At 55.9% G+C, this 16,668-nt stretch overlaps 2 protein-coding genes across 5 annotated transcripts; one reads left to right on the forward strand and one right to left on the reverse strand.

Moving 5' to 3' along the window:
* Positions 1–1,904: 1,904 nt before the first annotated feature.
* CD164L2 (CD164 molecule like 2) lies at positions 1,905–12,994 on the reverse strand. Of its 4 annotated transcripts, none has more exons than XM_067725002.1 (6): positions 12,402–12,994; positions 5,021–5,188; positions 4,849–4,920; positions 4,316–4,360; positions 2,606–2,750; positions 1,905–2,043 (listed from the first exon to the last, which is right to left on the reverse strand). In XM_067725002.1, exons 1-6 carry the CDS (start codon positions 12,748–12,750, stop codon positions 2,037–2,039), a joined length of 786 nt encoding a protein of 261 aa, XP_067581103.1. In that variant the 5' UTR covers positions 12,751–12,994; the 3' UTR covers positions 1,905–2,036. The 4 variants fall into 4 exon arrangements, with proteins under 4 accessions (XP_067581103.1, XP_067581102.1, XP_067581104.1 ...); XM_067725001.1 differs by lacking the exon at positions 1,905–2,043 and adding an exon at positions 2,132–2,327 and having other exon boundaries at positions 12,402–12,989; XM_067725003.1 differs by lacking the exons at positions 1,905–2,043; positions 12,402–12,994 and adding exons at positions 2,132–2,327; positions 5,613–5,825.
* Positions 12,383–15,542, forward strand: GPR3 (G protein-coupled receptor 3). Its single transcript, XM_067725000.1, has 2 exons — positions 12,383–12,508; positions 13,565–15,542. Exon 2 carries the CDS (start codon positions 13,570–13,572, stop codon positions 14,560–14,562), a length of 993 nt encoding a protein of 330 aa, XP_067581101.1. The 5' UTR covers positions 12,383–12,508; positions 13,565–13,569; the 3' UTR covers positions 14,563–15,542.
* The last annotated feature ends 1,126 nt before the right edge of the window (positions 15,543–16,668 follow it).

Here is a 16,668-nt window from a genome sequence, read left to right on the forward strand (position 1 = left end):
ACGCTAAATGTGTGCTGTGAATTCACAGAAGAAGGTCTGACACATCCTGTTAAGCATAGTTATTTCTGGGGAGTGGGACCAGGGGGAGAGGGATTCTCACTCTTTATATAAACTTCTGTGTAGTCCTCTTGTTCCTTACAGGCATTTACTTTTTTGGGGGGGGGGGACACACGGCTTATGGGATCCTAGTTCCCCAAACAGGGATCAAGCCCGTGCCCTCTGCAGTGGAAGTGTGGAGCCCTAACCACTGGACCGCCAGGGAATTCCCGGCATTTACTAATTTTGAAAAAGAAAACATTCTATAGAGAAATTTCCTTAACTGGGTGGAAAGCCAGAAAGATATAGGGGCATTTCCTCCCTTGGCCTGGGAGGAATTGGGCATTATACCAGCCAGGATTAAGTGCTAGGTGGAGAAGCCAAGGGAGGGTGACCCAGGCAGGAGAAACTGCGTGTGCAGGGGCTTGAAGGAGAGAGAGCAAGGCAGGCTGGGTAACACAGATGTAAGGAGCTGGAGGGGAGGCTAAAGGGGAGGCTGATGTCTGAAAGGAGGGGGGTGTTGATGGAAGTGAGCATGGAGGGGAGGGACACGGAGGTGGACTGTGTTTGGCATTGTCCATGGTGGTGCAATGTCTAGGCAGGTGAGCCCTCTGTGAGGCCAAGGAGTAGCTGGAACTCCCTGTGGAGCCCAGGGGCCCTAAAGCCCTTCCAGCTGCAGCCGGAGACCCTGCACGGAGACTAGGCCTGGGGCAAGAAGAGGTGCAGGTGGCTGACCACAGGCTGCCCAGCTGGTAGGGTGGATGGATGCCCTGGAATGAAGCAGACGGAGCACATGCACCTGCTCTGAACCTTCCCCATATCCCACAGAGATGGAACCGCTGCTACCCAACTTTACAGACGAGGAAACTGAGGCCAAGAGCTGTTCAATTAACTTGTTCCCATTCACACAGAGCAGTCAGGCTCCACAGGCTGAACTTTCACCCATGACTCTCTATTGCGTCTCAGCTTCCTAGGACAGTCATGGGACTAAATCAGATACTGATGTTAGACTCTCAGCCACATGCCTGGTTTCCAGCAAGTACCCCATTGATAGGTGATGTTACTAGTCAGGGAAGACTTCTGGTCCCAGGGATGGGGGGTAAAGAGGGGGAGGTGGGCACGGGTGGAGCTTTCCAGAAGGGCCTGCTCAAGGAAGGCCAGAAGTACCCTGTGGAGGGTCCCGGGGGCACCTCCACCTTGGCACTGGGGCAGAGACCCAACTTTAGAAGGCAAAAGAGCCTGGAGATGCCTCTGCAGAGGAGTTCTGAAGTTCTGCTCATCCTAGAGTCAGAAAAACCTGGATTCAAATCCCAGCCCTGCCCCATTCCACTCTGTGCGATCTTAAGCAGGTGTGCTTACCTTTCTGTGTCTCTGTACCCTTATCTATAAAGTGGTGGAGGAGGGGATTAAACACGTGTAACAAATAAAAATATTTTTTGTTTTGGCCGCGCCGCGCAGCTTGTGGGATCTTAGTTCCCCAACCAGGGATTGAACCCGGGCCCAGAAGTAAGAGCGCTGAGTCCTAACCACTGGACCGCCAGGGAATTCCCGCAAACAAAAATATTTTAAAAGATGGCAGTATCAGTTCAAGTCAGAATTTCCATTAAGGAGAGGACAGTGGCCATACCCCCACCCTATCCAATCCACACACAGCCCAAGACATGGGACATAAAACACAGTGCTGGAAAGAGCTCCTTTATTTGGGGGCAGTGTCCAGGCCAGGTTGATGGGAGGAGGCAGGCTCCAGACCTAGTACCCAGGCAGGGGGCCCCACAGGGATGATGGCTGAGACAGGAGGTGGTTGAAGGATGCTCTCATCTGCAGGTACCAGGCCCAGACAGGAGGGGATGTCAGGTACTGGGCACCGAGCCTGCTCGGTGCCCACAGGGGCCAGAATTTGGTGACCACAGTTTCTCCCACCCCTAGTGCCCACAAGCGGGTCAAGAGGGCAGCCTCTTCATCCTTTTTCCCCTGAGTGTGGAATCCAGGCCTGAAGGGGGTCAGATTCTGCAGAGGCCAGACAGAGAGGGCACTCAGGGCAGTGGCCCCACCTCAGCCAGGCCAAGGACACCCACCCTCAGAGAGCAGGCGGTGGTCAAAAGAGCAAACACTTTAATGGAGGCTGCAGCGATCCGCCCCACAGCACACATGGGGCCACAGCACACGGGGGCCTCAGAGCAGCTCCCCTTCTCAGAGGAAAACCAAACCGCACACAGGGCCCAGGCTCCTGCCCGTGGCCACAAAGCTGCAGGCCGAAGGCTGCCTGTGCTGTCACCTACTGGTTCTCCTCCCTGCTGGCAGCATGAGGGGACAAAGACAGGTGGGCTCAGTTGGGCTCGCAGACGCCGGGCCCAGGCTGAGTCCTGCCCCGGCCAACACCCAGCGGAGAGAACCCCACAGCTGGAGGAGGGAGAAGGGGTGTGGCTCACATGGGGGAGGTTGGGAGGGACTCATCGCCCCTAAGGCTGCCCCATGGGGAAGACAACGCATCCGCGCTAACAGGGACCTGAGGGGCAAGAGAGGGGGGCGGGTGGGCAGTGAGCTGGGACTCGGCGGGCTAGGTACTCACAGTGTCTGGTAGGTGCTGTCCTTGGCCTTGAGGAAGCGCAGGACAAAGAAGGCCACTGTCTGCAGGCTTAGCACCAGCACGACGCCACCAATGAAGCTGGCCCCGTCAAAGCCAGGGCCGTGCACCTCGGGGACCGAAGGGCCCTCTGCAGGGAGGAGGTCACAGCAGGCCGCTGTGGGCCAGGAGCCCAGCCCCACCCCAATACCCCGCACAGGTCATCTGGAGGCCCCAGTCCTCACCATGGGAGCCTTGAGCGGCAGGCTCAGAAGTTCAACCCAGACCCCGTGGGCGGTTGGCAAGTGCCTGTGGGGAGGGCCAGTGCCTGGCTGGGGAGACAGGGCCTTGGCTCGGCCCTGGCTCTGCTGCTGAGCTGCTCGGTGGCTTGATGCCTCTTACACCCTCTCTGAGCCTCCTGACTGCAGGGACCAGATGGTGACTGAGCTCCCTGCCAGCCTCCCTCTTCCACAGGGGCCCAACACGGTGAGGACAGACCCAGAACTTGGACATCCACACCCGCTTCAGCTCAGAGTCGCTCTCAGCCTTGGGTCTTGGGGTTTGAAGCCCAGATACAGATGCTGTGGTCTCCTTTCAGGACTCCTAAGTCCCGAGACCCTGGAGTCACCCAATGCCAGAGCCCTCACTTAGGGAGGGAAGGAGCAGAGGAAGAAGTGGAGGCCCACACCCTACCAAGTAGATAAATGAAGACTTGATGACGTACGTCAGAGGGAGAAGCCAGGCTCTGAGTGCCAGGCCTGTCCAAAGCCACCCCACAGTTAGGGCATAGCCAGACTCACACAGCATCCCCTGACCCTTTCCCCTGCCCCCGCCTTGTGGCCCACGGTTGCCAGGACGTCTGGGTGGCTCCCAGCTGTGCCACGTTAGCCATCAACTCCCACCAGGGATTCAATTTCAGGCCTTGGGCCAGGTGCCCAGAGCAGGGCAGGGCAGGGATGGTGGTGGAAGATCATTCTGGGGCAGTGAAAGGGGCCCAGTTGGGAGCTGGGTCCACCTCCCAGAGGGAGTAGCTTGTGGAAGGGGGGGGGTCTGAGAATATGAAGGGCAAAGGGTAGTCCCAGCTGCAGCTCAGGGAGCCCCAGAGAAGGGCATTGGGGAAAGAGGAGCAGAAGAGGGAAGAAATAAGCTGTACAGCACTGATCTGGGGCTCAAGCCGGAGGGAGCTGAGCCATCAATAATTCAGCCCCTAAGATCACGTTTCTGGCTTTAATTAACCAAGAGCCTCTTCAGCCATCCTTGCCAAGCCTGCTGACCTCCAGGCCCTGAGGGGCAGTGGGAACCAAGGGGTGAGGTTCTTGCCTCTGTTCTGCCAGGAACCTGCTTTGTGACCCTCTCTGGGCCTGGACGTTGCAGTAGGTAGTCACTGAGGACACCTTGGCAACCTGAGCCATACACCCTCAGCACCAAGTAGGTCCGGAGGGGGTCATCCTGAGTTCTCTGGTGTTGGGAGAAGGGATGGGAACCATCATTTCTCAATCACCTTCTATGCATCAGAAACTGAACTAGGTGCTATACATCTTCTCATAAAATCCTCACAGCAACTTTGTGAAGTATTATCCAACTCACTTTACAGATGTGGAAACAGGCTCAGAGGGAGAAATCACAGGGCTGAGGTCACAGATCTCGTCAGTGCCTGAGCCCAGCTCTGTCTTTCCCTGCACCTCTAGACCTCCCATTCCCCCAGGTAGTACCTACCTGTTGTGATGGTCTTCGGTTCATAAGTGGGATGGTGGTGCACAGCTGAAGAGACAGGGAATCCATAATAATCCAGATCCCCACCCCCAATTCCCATCAAGACCCCAACCCAGGCCCACCCAACACACTTTCAAGCCTTAGTTCACACAGTTCCTTCCACCAGATGTGCCCTCTTTCCACTCTACCTTTAAGTGTCATCTCTGATGCCACCTCCTCCAGGAAGCCCTCCCCCCATTCCCTTCTGAACTTCCAAAGTCCTCACTATGGTTTAAAATAGAAGAGCTAGCTCCCCCATCCTCTCTACATGCTTGTCCTAGATCCTCTGGCTGCACCAATTTACAGAGGAGGAAACAGGCCAGAGAGGGGAAGGGACTTCTCAGTGAGCTAAAGGCAGAACTGACACTGGACCCCGGTGTTCGTGGGCATAGTCTACTCTCTGGGAGAGGCCAATTCCATATTGGAGGCAGGCTCTGACTGGGGACACCTCAGCCCCTTCCCTCCAACTTGACTTAGGCCAGCAGGAGCCCCCTTACCTGGACATGACTCTGAGCGGTTGTAGACAGAGCAACCTTCCTTGACCACCTCAGCTTGGGCCACACAGTGTCCTGGTGGGAGAAGGTTCAGGGAAGAGGTTTAGGGGGTGGGGCCAAGGCCTTGGTGTTCATAACTGGGGGCACTAAACTTGGGGAGGGCCTGACTCCATACCTGGCTCCTCCGGCTGACACTGCTCCCACACGCAGCCAGTGAGGTTGTGGGCTCTGTTCCCCTCCACACAATGCTCACAGAGCTTCAGCTGTTTGCAGGCCCCTCGGACAGCTGGCCAGATGTTCATGCGGAGCAGGGCTCCCCGCCCAAAGCCTCGAGCTCCTTTACCTGGGAGTAGCATGGGTGCAGCACTTTGAACCCAAGCTACAGCCCCCCTTCCCCACTTCGGTGGATCTCACCCCTCTGCACACATACACTCACCTGGATCCCCCAAGCCCCTCTGCCCATCTGCAGTTTCCACAAACACATGGTTACACACACCAGGAACCTCCCTGACATTCACCCAGAGCACCCTCCCTTTGCATACATCGGGAGCTAACCCCTCATACACTTAGGGCCGCTTCACTTCCATACACCTGAAGCTCCCTCACACCTGGCGCCTATATGTACACACAGGAATCCACACACAGCTGGAGTCCCCTTCTACCCACCCCAGGAGCCCCGCACACATGTGGAAAACTCCCCTCCCGCCCCCCCAACTCCCGACTGCTCCTGGCAGGCGGCTGGGTGAAGGGTGAAGGGCACGCGTTACCAGCCACAACGAGCTGGGCACACAGGAGGAGGCAGCAGCAGCCGCCACAGAGCGCAGCCCGTAAGGCGCGAGGTCCCGGCGCGGCCATGGCGCGGAGGCGGAGCCTGGGGGTCGGGGTCTGCGGAGTGCTGGTGTGGCGCGTCCCTTCTGGACTCGGCTCCGCCGGGGTGTAGGGAGCGAGACCCGGGCAACCCGGGCGAGGCCAGGTGGGCGTGGCTCTGGCAGGGAGGGGGCTAGTGACGCCACCAGGTGGGGCGGGGTTTTGTGGTCTGAGGCGGGGTCAGGTAGGGCGTGGGTAGTAGGCGCGGCCTGGTGGGGGCGGGGGTTCGGGGTCTGGGGCGGGGCTCCTGCAAAAGGGGGCGGAGTCCAGGACCGGTAGCCGGACAGGTTGCTGGATTCCCCCACTCTCAGTTTCACGAAAACTGCTGCATTATTATCCCTACTTCACAGGTGAGGAAACTGAGGCTCAGAAAAAGTGAGTGACTAGTCGGAGGTCACAGAGTTAGTGGCAAAATCTGGATTTGAAGCAAAGTCACTTTCCTGACTTCCGGGCTTGCGTCAAGGGCGTCCTCCAGCCAGGCCCCAGGACCGCGAGGATCGGCCTCCAGGCTCTGGCAGCCCACTTCGCTTCACTCGTTGCACCCTCCTCTCTTCTGCCCCTCAACACACCGCGTCTACCTCTGACCCACCACATCCCCTCTGGCCAAGTCGGCGGTCTCATTGTTACTGGGACAAGTGGGCCTTTCCACAGCCTTCCTCTGCCTCTTCTGGTTCTTCTCTCTCTGCAGCCACTTCTCAGGTTCCTTAGAATACACCTCCTCTTCCTCTTCTCCCCATCCTCCATTCTCCCCTTTCCCCACCCCTCCCCTCTCCTTCTCCCCCTTCTCTACTCCTCCTTTTCCTCCTTCCCCCTCTTCATCTCCGGTGGCCCAGTTCAGTCCTGAGCTCTGTTTCTCCTCTCCTGGGGTCATCTCATCCATTACTCTGCCATCAGTTCCCAACTGAAAGCCAACGAGTCCCATATCTCCATCTCCAGCCCAGTGCTCGCTCCCCAGCTGCCACACCTGTAACTAATAATACATAATTAACAACTATTAACGACTTACTACTAGCAGAATGTACATTCTACTAAGCAGTTTTACTTGCAGCTTCTCTTCTGATGTCCTCAACTACCCTCTAAGCATGGGTTTTGTTATCTCCAGTTTGCAGGCCTCTAGTAAAATCACTTGCTCAGGGGCACACAGTTAGGAGGGGGGCCAGGATGTGGACCCAGGATCCAGTGAGGTCAGAGGCTACTCTCCCCTCTGCTATGCCTCCTGAGGGTCCATCTGCTTCCTGGGCACCTCTACCTGAGTGTGCCTCAGGCCCCTGAAACTGCCTGGTCTCCCTTCCCCACTCAGGGAGGCCCCTTCTTTCCCCCCGGCACCTGATTGGAAACCATGGTCTCATCCTCACTCCCTCCCACTGTCTCAGCCCCCAGACTTTAGTCCTGCAGATTCTGCCTCTACGTCTCTCCTGTGTCCTGCTCCCTCATCTTCCCTTTGCTGGCCTCACACTGCCTCTCAGCCTCCAGGACCCTCCCAGCTCGGCCCTCACAGAGCAGGGCTGTCCTGAAAACATGGATTCAACCATGAAACAATTTTCAATTCAGCTTGGCCTTCACAGCCCTGTGATTCATGGCTCTAGAAGTCTTTAGAAGTCTTGTGCTCACCCCAACACCTTCTTACCCTCTGAGAAAATAGAACAGCCTTTCCCCCAACACACACCCTCTTTTGTACCTCCTTGCCTTTATCCTATAGCTGTTCTCTCTCCTGGAGGGTCCTCCTCCTCTCCTGACTACATGTGTCTGGCAGACTAATCTTTCAGGACAATGCAAAATGGGCACCGCCTGCAGGAAGCCCTCTGTGACTGTCGTGGAGCAAGGCTGAGCTGCTGTGGCACTTGTCCCAGGTGGTGGATCCAAATCCATCTGCTTTCCCGCACCCAAACCCTCATCCCCTCACCATATCTTGCCTTGGTGATTGCAGTGACCTCCCGGTAGGGCTTCTGCTTCTGCTCCCCACCTCCAGTCTGTTCTCCACTCAGCAGCCAGAGCAATCCTTTGAAAATGTAAGTCAAATCGTACCATTCCCATGTTTAAGCCACCAATGGCTCACTGCTCTCCAATACTAGCATGATCTTCCCCCTGCCTACCTCTCTGAGCTCAACTCCTACTCTCCCCATGGCTCCTTTGGCTCCAGACACACTAGCCTCCTCTCTGTTCCTCAAACACATCAACTCTTTTCCTCCTAAGACTTGGTACCTGCTGTGCCCTCTCCTTGAAACTCCTCTATCCTCTCTTCAACTGACCTGCTCCATGACTTCCCTACTTAAAACAGGTCTCCTGGTTATTCTACATCATCATGCCTCCTTTTTTCCCTTCAGAACACGTATCAACTGTAGAATTAATTACTCATTTGTTTCTTAGGCTATAAATGAGTTCCAGGAAGGCAGGGACCACGTTTATCTTCATCTGTAGTTAACTCCCTGCACACATAAAACCTAAGCAGGTGATCACCAAATAACCATACTGTACCATCTTGTGACTGTGAGCATGTTTGCCTGTCTCACTGGTCTGTGAGACCCTCAAGGGATCCCTACTTAGTATCATATTAAGTTTTTATTTGTAGATTGTCCATCTCCCCATCAGAATGGAAGCTCCATGAAGAAGGCAGAGATTTTTGTTCATTGCTGTATCCTCTGTGCCTAGAATGGTGCCTGGCAAATAGTATATGCTCAATAAATATTTATTGAATGTTCAAAATGCAGGGATATGGCCACATCATCTTTCTGTCTGCAGCACCCTCTCAAACCCAAGCCCAGGGGAACTGTCAGTGAATATTGGCTGAATGAATGAGTCAGTGCTAAGAATGTGTGCGCTGATGATGCCCAGATTCTCGGGGCTTGGACAAGGAGCTTGTGTAGACAGTATCTGTGTCTCTCTCACACACACCTCCCTCCAGAGCCTAGGCCCATAGGATTCTGCAGATTGGTGGAGAAGAGGTAAGAAGTCTTACCTGGAGGTGAGCCCTCACAGCCATCTGGTGGTCACCTGGGGAACTGCAAGTACTATCAGCCCTAGTTCAACTTCACTCCCAGCCCCTTCTGAGGAGATGGTGACATCTAGGCTAGAATGAAGACACACTGGATTTGGTTGCAGATGGAATGGCTTCAGATCCCAGCTCTGCCATTTACTGTGCAATTTGGGGCAAGTCCCTGGCTTCTCTAGGCTTCACCTGTGAAATGGGGATTCAGGACTCTTGTAAGTACTGGGCTCTCATCTGGCACCTGGAAGGTGGGAAGGACTGGAGGGGGGTGTCAGTGCTGGGAAGGAATCAAGGAGGCAGGGCAGAGGGCATGAGTAGGAGAGAAGAGGAAGGGCTGCCCCTTCCTCTAGACAGAGATCTTTGCGGAAAGGAGACCTGGTTGGCAGCGATGGCCTCAATTGTCCTGTTGACACGGGGCAGTTTTGGAGCATGAGGGAGAGTATTCACATGAAAATCCACAGCCCCACTTGCGTCTCTTAGGTCTCCGGCGTTTCTCATGGTTAGAAATATCGGTGCACTCTTTTCCTCCCCGGCTGGCTGAGGATCATCTCCATCATGAATGACACCGTACCTCTCCGGATCAGGAAGTTCCGGCCAACCAACTACTTCAGTGGAAACATGGTCGCTGATGTGCTTCACCCTGGAAGGGCAACAGTGTCCGAGACAGACATTTGGGGAAAAGTAGCCAAAATCTACAAGACCACACGAGACGTCATCTTTATACTTGGAGTCAGAACCCATTTTGGTGGTGACAAGACAACTGGCTTGGGCGTGATTTACGATTCCTTGGGTTATGCAAGGAAAAGTAAACCAACACAACCCTGCAAGACATGGCCTGCCTGAGAAGAAAAAGAACTCAAGGAAGCAGCGTATGAAATGCGAGAACAGAATGAGGGAGGTCGGGGGACCACAAGGACCAGTGTTGCTGCCGGCAAAAGGAAGAAGTAAAGATTCTGCAGTGACTTTATCTGTGGTGATTTTGCCTATATTTCATGAGAGGATTAATAAACTGTGAAAAAATAGAAAAGACCACTGCTGCTCAGAATAGAAGATAGTCTCTCATACACCCCTTCTTTCTTTCTCCCTCCCTCCCTTCCTCCCTCCCTTCCTTCCTTCCTTCCTTCCTTCCTTCCTTCCTTCCTTCCTTCCTTCCTCTCTGTCTCTCTCTTCCTCTCTCTCTTTCTTTCCTCCATGTGCTTGCAGCATCTTTGTTCCCCGACCAGGAATGGAACCCGTGCCCCCTGCAGTGGGATCACAGAGTCCTAACCACTGGACGGCCAGGAAATTACCTCTCATACACCCTTTCATGCCAACCTCCCAACAGCCTTCACCCTTCTCTGAGACCAACTGGACAGTTGTTGGGACCCGGCTCTGATTGGGGAGAAAGTGAATACCTGGGTTCTGGGGCGCTAATGCCCCTGTATTCTCTCTGATGCCCCCGCCTTCCTTGTCACCGTGCGTATTACTACTGTTTTCCTTCTCTTTCTCTAGATGCTGCTTTTTGTTTAATCATCCTGTCAGCAAGTATTTATTGAACACTTACTCCATGCCAGGCATTGTTCTCCAGCACAGAACAGAACAAAGTCTGTTCAGTCCTGGTGGGGCTGACACGTACTTTTTTAGAAAAGAATAAATTTAGAATTTCAGGAGTGCTAAGTGCTCTGAAGAATAATAAATCAAGGAAAGAGGGCAGAGGGTGATGGGGAGGGGAGTGGTAATCTAGGGTAGAGGTCAGGAAAGCCTGCTCCTGAAGAAGTGACTTGGGTTCCGTGCCCGGAATGAAGTGAAGGGGTTCCAGGCAGAGGGAACAGCCAGTGCAAAGGCCCAGGAGCAGCAATATTCTCATCCACAGTCTGTGCTCTCAATGGCAGGGTTCCCTGAGGCTCCTCCTCACTCTCTGCTCCCTCCCCTGGGTGATGTCTTCTACCCCTTGAACCTGCACATCTAGGCCCCCAGATGTCCTCCTCCTGCCAGATATATTGGCAGCCAACACAACCAGTGTTGATAATGTGCCAGGCCCCTCCCAACAATCCCATGAAGAAGATACTAACATTGCCTCTATCTTGTAGATGAGAGAATCTAGGCACAAAGATCCTAAGACACTCACCCAAAGTCACGCAGCTAGAAAATGGAGGAACTGGGATTTGAAACCAGTCTACACTCCTGACCACACCACCTGCTAAACACCCCAAACTCACCATGTCCAACCTGAAGTGCATTATCTTCCCCAGCCCTGACCCTATCCTCTCCCCATGTACCTGCCACCGCCTGTCACCTCCTTCTCCCTGCCCTACACTGACTGTGGGAGCTGCAGTGGTTCTGTGTAGCAGGGAGAAGTTGGTGGGGCCTACGATCTGGGCCGCCGCGGTTTCCTCAAGCCCTAACCTGGTCCCTGCCCCCCATCCCCATCCCACAGGCCTGGTTGATTCCAATGAGGATCAAAGCTAGAGACAGAGGGAGGAGGAGCAGCCAGTTCCCCTCCCCCAGAACTGGCCGTACCTGTCACATCTGGAGAAGTCAGCTGAGAGAGGTTCCCTGGGGACAGGCAGGGCTGGGGAAGAGGGAGCTCCTTCTCCATGCCCTACCCTGCCAGGGTGTCTAAGATGGGAGGTTGAGAGGGGCCTGCCCTGGGGACTGAGCTGCTAGGTTTCCTGCTTCCAAGTTCCTCCCGGCTCCCCCACTCCTGCTGCTCTGGGGGAGTGCCCCTTACCACCACCCCGCTGGCTTTCCAGATCCTTGAATAAATAATTTAGGTTTTGAAATCTTGCCAGGCCCACTCCTCCCATGCTGTGAGGGCGCTATTGGGCTGACATGATTGACGTCACCAAGCTCCTTATGCCAGCCCCAGCATCACGAGGACCTGCCCTGGCAGCAACTTACCTGCCTGGTCACTGTCAGTCCAGACCCTCTACCCTGTCCTACTCACCCTGGGGTCCACTCACCACAGTCACCTGGTATCTTCATTCCAGGACCCTACAACCCTCATCACAGCCTTGTCACTTCAGCACTTGTGACAGGGTCACGGTGACCTGAAGTCCTATCACCTGGACACTCCATCTTCCCTTTCCTTTGCCACCGCCTTTTGCCACCCTGCAATCCCTGAACCCCATCATGCCACAGAATCACCCTGACACTGCTATGGTTGTCCTGGGGGCTTCCCTCTCTACCTCAGCGTCCCACTGCCACCACCCCCCAAGATCCTGTCACCATGATCATACCGTCACTGCCACCCACCTCCCTGTTCCCTCATGCTCCTGTCACCATCACCTCAGGGCCGTTTCGTCTTGGCAACCCCTGCCATCCTCACCGGGGAGGCCCATTCAGCCCCATCACTCGGTTTCCGTCAGCTGAATTCCATCAGCCTTTGCCACCCGAGAGTCCCATCACCCCACAGTCTATCCGCGTTCCCTTTCCGCTCCCCCTACACATCCCCCTCAACCTCCCGTGGACTTCCAGGCTCTCGCACCAGCGCCCCCGAAACCCCCGGCCCCTAGAGGGCGCCGCGTCAAGGACAGCGCGGGCCGACTCAGGAGGGGGCGGGGCCGCAGCCACGGTCGCTTTTTATGAATGGGGGAGCGGGCGGCACGAGGCCTCATTACTATGCCGAGCGGCGCGCGCTGCGCCCCAGCGCGGCTCACCCATTGGCCAGGCGGGCCGCTGACGTCACCAAACCGGTGGCCGGGGGCGGGGCGGGGTGACTCACGTCGCTTCTCCCGTGGCCGTGGGGGCTTCTCGGGGTCCGCATACACCCTGCGCAGCCTGGACCCGAGCGGAGCCTCCCCGGGGCCCGGCCGCGCCCGGTGCCGAGAGGTGAGTAGCGGGCCCCGCCGCGGACACCAGGCGTCCGGGAGGGCAGTCAGGATTCTGGGGCGCTGGGCAAGCGGTAAGGCTCGCAGCGGCTGACTGGGGTCGGAGGTCGAGACCAGGAACCCTGAGTCTGGGCTAGCAGGAGGGGAGCCAGTGTCTGAGTGCTGAGAGCCGTCAGCTGGGTAGCCCGGCGCGGGGTGAGACCTCCTGCAGGGACCCGAGGCCCTGAAGGGACTGATGGTCATCTGAGTTTGGTCCGGCAGGAGGCGTCTGGGGCAAGGACCCAAGCGTCCGAGCAGGAGGAGGTGTCTGACTTAGGAATCCAGACCTCCGGGCAGGAGGCGGAGTCAGGCCCAAGATCCAGGTGTCCGCGCAGAGGGAGGGGTCTGACTCAGGGATCCACGCTTCCAGCAGGGGGTGTCTGTTCCAAAGACCCAGAGGTTCAGGCAGAAAGAGAGGTCTGGCTGGGGACAGAAGTCTAGGTGTGTGTGTGTTGGGGGAGGCCGAGTTCCCAGGTGTTGTTACCCCAGGAGCGCAGGGTGGGGGCTGGCGGGAGCTTCACGAGCATTCTCTGGGGGCGGAGTCTGGGTTTGGCAGTACCGAGAATCGTGAGGGGTCTGGTGAGCCTCAGAAGCTGAGCGTCATCCTCCCTGGTGGGGAGGGAGCAGAGCTGCTCTCAGTTTTAAGATGTTTTTCCCTCCCCCAGTCCTGGGCCTCTCCCAGCTTCTCCTGGATCCAATGGGCCTCCATCCACTCATGGTAGTCCTTCATCTTGCCCTCCTCTGGCTACACATGTAGGAGAAAGAGACCTGCAGGACTCAGGGAGTTGGAAGGGAGAATGAAGAGACCCAGGACAGGGATCCCCAGGAAAAGAGACTCCTGCTAGCCCGGTGGCATAGGGGAGGTTGAAGGTACCCTGGAAGGAGCTTCAGGGCAGGAGTGGGGGCGACAAGGCATTGGGACTCAGCCAGGTATCCTGAGGTGAGACTCCCACTGTTTCCAGACCCCTCCACTCAGCACCCAGCCCTGCCAGCTTCTCATAGGGCCTTTCTTCTACAGGTACCATGATGTGGGGTGCAGGCAGCCCCCTGGCCTGGCTCTCTGCTGGCCCAGGAAACATGAACACGAGCAGCGTGGGCTCAACAGAGGGGCCCACAGGCCCAGTCATGCCACTGCCCTCACCTAGGGCCTGGGACGTAGTGCTGTGCATCTCAGGTACCCTAGTGTCCTGTGAGAACGCGCTGGTGGTGGCCATCATCGTGGGCACTCCTGCCTTCCACGCCCCCATGTTCCTGCTGGTGGGCAGCCTGGCTGTGGCAGACCTGCTGGCAGGCCTGGGTCTGGTCATGCACTTTGCTGCTGTCTTCTGCATTGGCTCGGCAGAGATGAGCCTGGTGCTGGTCGGCATGCTGGCCATGGCCTTTACTGCCAGCATTGGCAGCCTACTGGCCATCACCGTTGATCGCTACCTTTCTCTGTACAATGCCCTCACCTACTACTCAGAGACGACAGTGACGCGGACCTATGTGATGCTGGCCCTAGTGTGGGGATGCGCATTGGGCCTGGGGCTGCTCCCTGTGCTGGCCTGGAACTGCCTGGATGCCCGGGCCACGTGTGGCGTGGTATATCCACTCTCCAAGAACCATCTGGTGGTCCTGGCCGTTGCTTTCTTCATGGTGTTTGGCATCATGCTGCAGCTCTATGCCCAGATCTGTCGCATCGTCTGCCGCCATGCCCAGCAGATTGCCCTCCAGCGGCACCTGCTGCCTGCCTCCCACTACGTGGCCACCCGAAAGGGCATTGCCACCTTGGCCGTGGTGCTTGGCGCCTTTGCCGCCTGCTGGCTGCCCTTCACCGTCTACTGCCTGTTGGGCGATGCCCACTCCCCACCCCTCTACACCTATCTCACCCTGCTCCCTGCCACCTACAACTCCATGATCAACCCCATCATCTATGCCTTCCGCAACCAGGATGTGCAGAAGGTGCTGTGGGCTGTCTGCTGCTGCTGTTCCTCTTCCAAGATCCTCTTCCGATCCCGTTCCCCCAGTGATGTCTAGTCGCATCCTGGTGACCCTTCAGCCCTGATCACTACAGAATTCCAGAGTGTTAGGTCCTCCAGGGCTTTGTTCCAACCCTCCAGCTCTGCACCCCAAGACCCAGCTGGTTCTGGAGTTCTAGGACTTTGGGTGTTTCACAGGATTCTGTTCAGATCCCTGCAGGGCCCAGCTGGCTCCATGGTTCTAGAATGTTCAGGTGGTCAGGGTTCCACTCAGAAATGTCGCATAGCCCAGCTGGCTTGGAGTTCCAGTATGCTGCTGGGTGTTTTACAGTGCCATTCCAAGTCCCTGATCTTCCCCCTCCCTTGACCTTGACCATGTCGCTTTACTTTTGAGTTTCTGAACTAAAGAGTCAGAGAGGTTAGTTACTCTGTTGATAGATAAGACAAAGATTTATCTGTATATATGTGCACATACAAAGAGAGTATCTATTATTATTTATTTATTTATGAATTTATTTATGGGTGTTAACGGGAAAAAAAGAGACCCACACCTTGAAATCCAGGCCATAGCAGGGTACTCCCGGTCCCCAACACCCTCATTTCTGACCTCAGTTCCTAGAGGGGGGAAAGGGAGAGAGAGAAACCACGTATTTTGTTATTATTTTTGCTTGTTTTTTATCAAAGAGATCATAGAGACCAGAGCCTTCTCCCAGGGCCCGCCACCCTCGGGTTTGCAGGGGGAACACACCAGCCTCTGGTTTTTTATTTTTTTAAGAAACCATCACCTGAGAAACCGAGAATTCCTCTGCGCTGGGGGCCGGCTGCCCTCTGGTGGCCGTTTTGGGGAAACTGCAGCCCGGCCGGCAGCCGGGACCAGGCCAAGCAACCCCAGCTCCACTCCAGCGCCACAGCCAGAGCCTGGCGGCCAGGCCTCACCCTGCGGTGCCCTAGAGGAGGCAAGGGTGCGAGCCAACACCAGACCCCTCTGCCAACTGGGGTATGGTCCCCAGTGCGATCCCTATTCCTGTCCCTGACCCAACCCTCAATAAAAAATGATTTTGTGATAAATTTGTCTGTGTGTGCAGGGGGTGGAGTGGGGCCTGATGGGGGACAGCCTGGAATGGGAGGATCATGCCAGGCCTGGGGGCCTGTGGGGTATATGAGGAGCTGGAGACCCAGGTGGAATGTGGCCGGCAGGTGACACCTCCCACCCCAGGATGCCAATCTGATGGGTCCCCCTGCTCAGACACAGGCACCGCCAGGCAAGAACCCCACCTCCCCCTGGGGACTGGAACCCCTGTTGCTAGACCCTTTTGGGGTTGAAGATGCCTACATCGTGCCCACATGAGCTTTAGCTTGGGCTTTGGCATGAAGTATATACTCAAAGCATGTAGGTATTCTTAACAACAGCCCTTCCCAGTCATGGGTGTTTGCTGTGTGGTAGGCACTGCGCTAAGTGTACTACACCCATTACCACATTTGTGCCTAACAAGCATCCCATGGCACAGGTAATAATAACTTCTCCATTTTATGGATGAGGAAACTGGCCGAGGGAAATTCAGTGGCCAGCTCAAGGTCACACAGCTAGGAAATGATAGAGCCAGAATTCAAACCAGGAACACTTGTTTCCAGAACCTGTGCACTGTCTACTGGCCAATGCTCCCCCATCTCCTTCCTTCCCAACCCTAGGGCTTACGACATTCTGGACTCAGATTTGTATTGGGGTTCATTCTCACAGCCAGCTGCCACATTTTGGGAGGTGGCTGGTTGGGGTCTGTTCATTCAGGAGCTGAAAGAGCTTTTTTGCTATGCAAAGGTGAGTGATGGTAAGTGTGTGCGTGTGCCCTTGTGTGCATTTGAGGATGTAAGTGTTCAGAACCCTGAATTTTGGTGTTTGGGAACCAGAAAGGACATGTTCAACAGGCAAGGGCAGGAGCAGGTTTGGGGTGTGGCTGAAGAGGAAGCTCTGACTACCCAAACCCCCCATCTTCCTGGGTGGGCAAAGCCTGGAGGTGGAGCCCTCAGAGCATCTCCACTGTACAGATGGGGAGACTGAGGCCCGAAGAACAGCCACTTGCTCAAACTCACACAGCTGTGCCAGGCTAGGACTCAGGTCTTTCTCCATTTCCCTGGCCAGAGAGTTCTGCCTGGTGTTCAAGACCCC

Source organism: Pseudorca crassidens, chromosome 2 (assembly GCF_039906515.1).
Source record: "Pseudorca crassidens isolate mPseCra1 chromosome 2, mPseCra1.hap1, whole genome shotgun sequence".
Classification (NCBI taxonomy): domain Eukaryota; kingdom Metazoa; phylum Chordata; class Mammalia; order Artiodactyla; family Delphinidae; genus Pseudorca; species Pseudorca crassidens.

Coding starts and splice junctions, on each gene's coding strand:
- GPR3 (XM_067725000.1), top strand. CDS start 13,570: ATGATGTGGGGTGCAGGCAGCCCCCTGGCCTGGCTCTCTGCTGGCCCA.
- CD164L2 (XM_067725001.1), bottom strand. CDS start 12,750: ATGACCATCAGTCCCTTCAGGGCCTCGGGTCCCTGCAGGAGGTCTCAC. Junction 4,361..4,848: donor CCGCTCAGAGTCATGTCCAG/GTAAGGGGGCTC, acceptor CTGTCTCTTCAG/CTGTGCACCACCATCCCACT. Junction 2,751..4,315: donor ACCGAAGACCATCACAACAG/GTAGGTACTACC, acceptor TCCTCCCTGCAG/AGGGCCCTTCGGTCCCCGAG.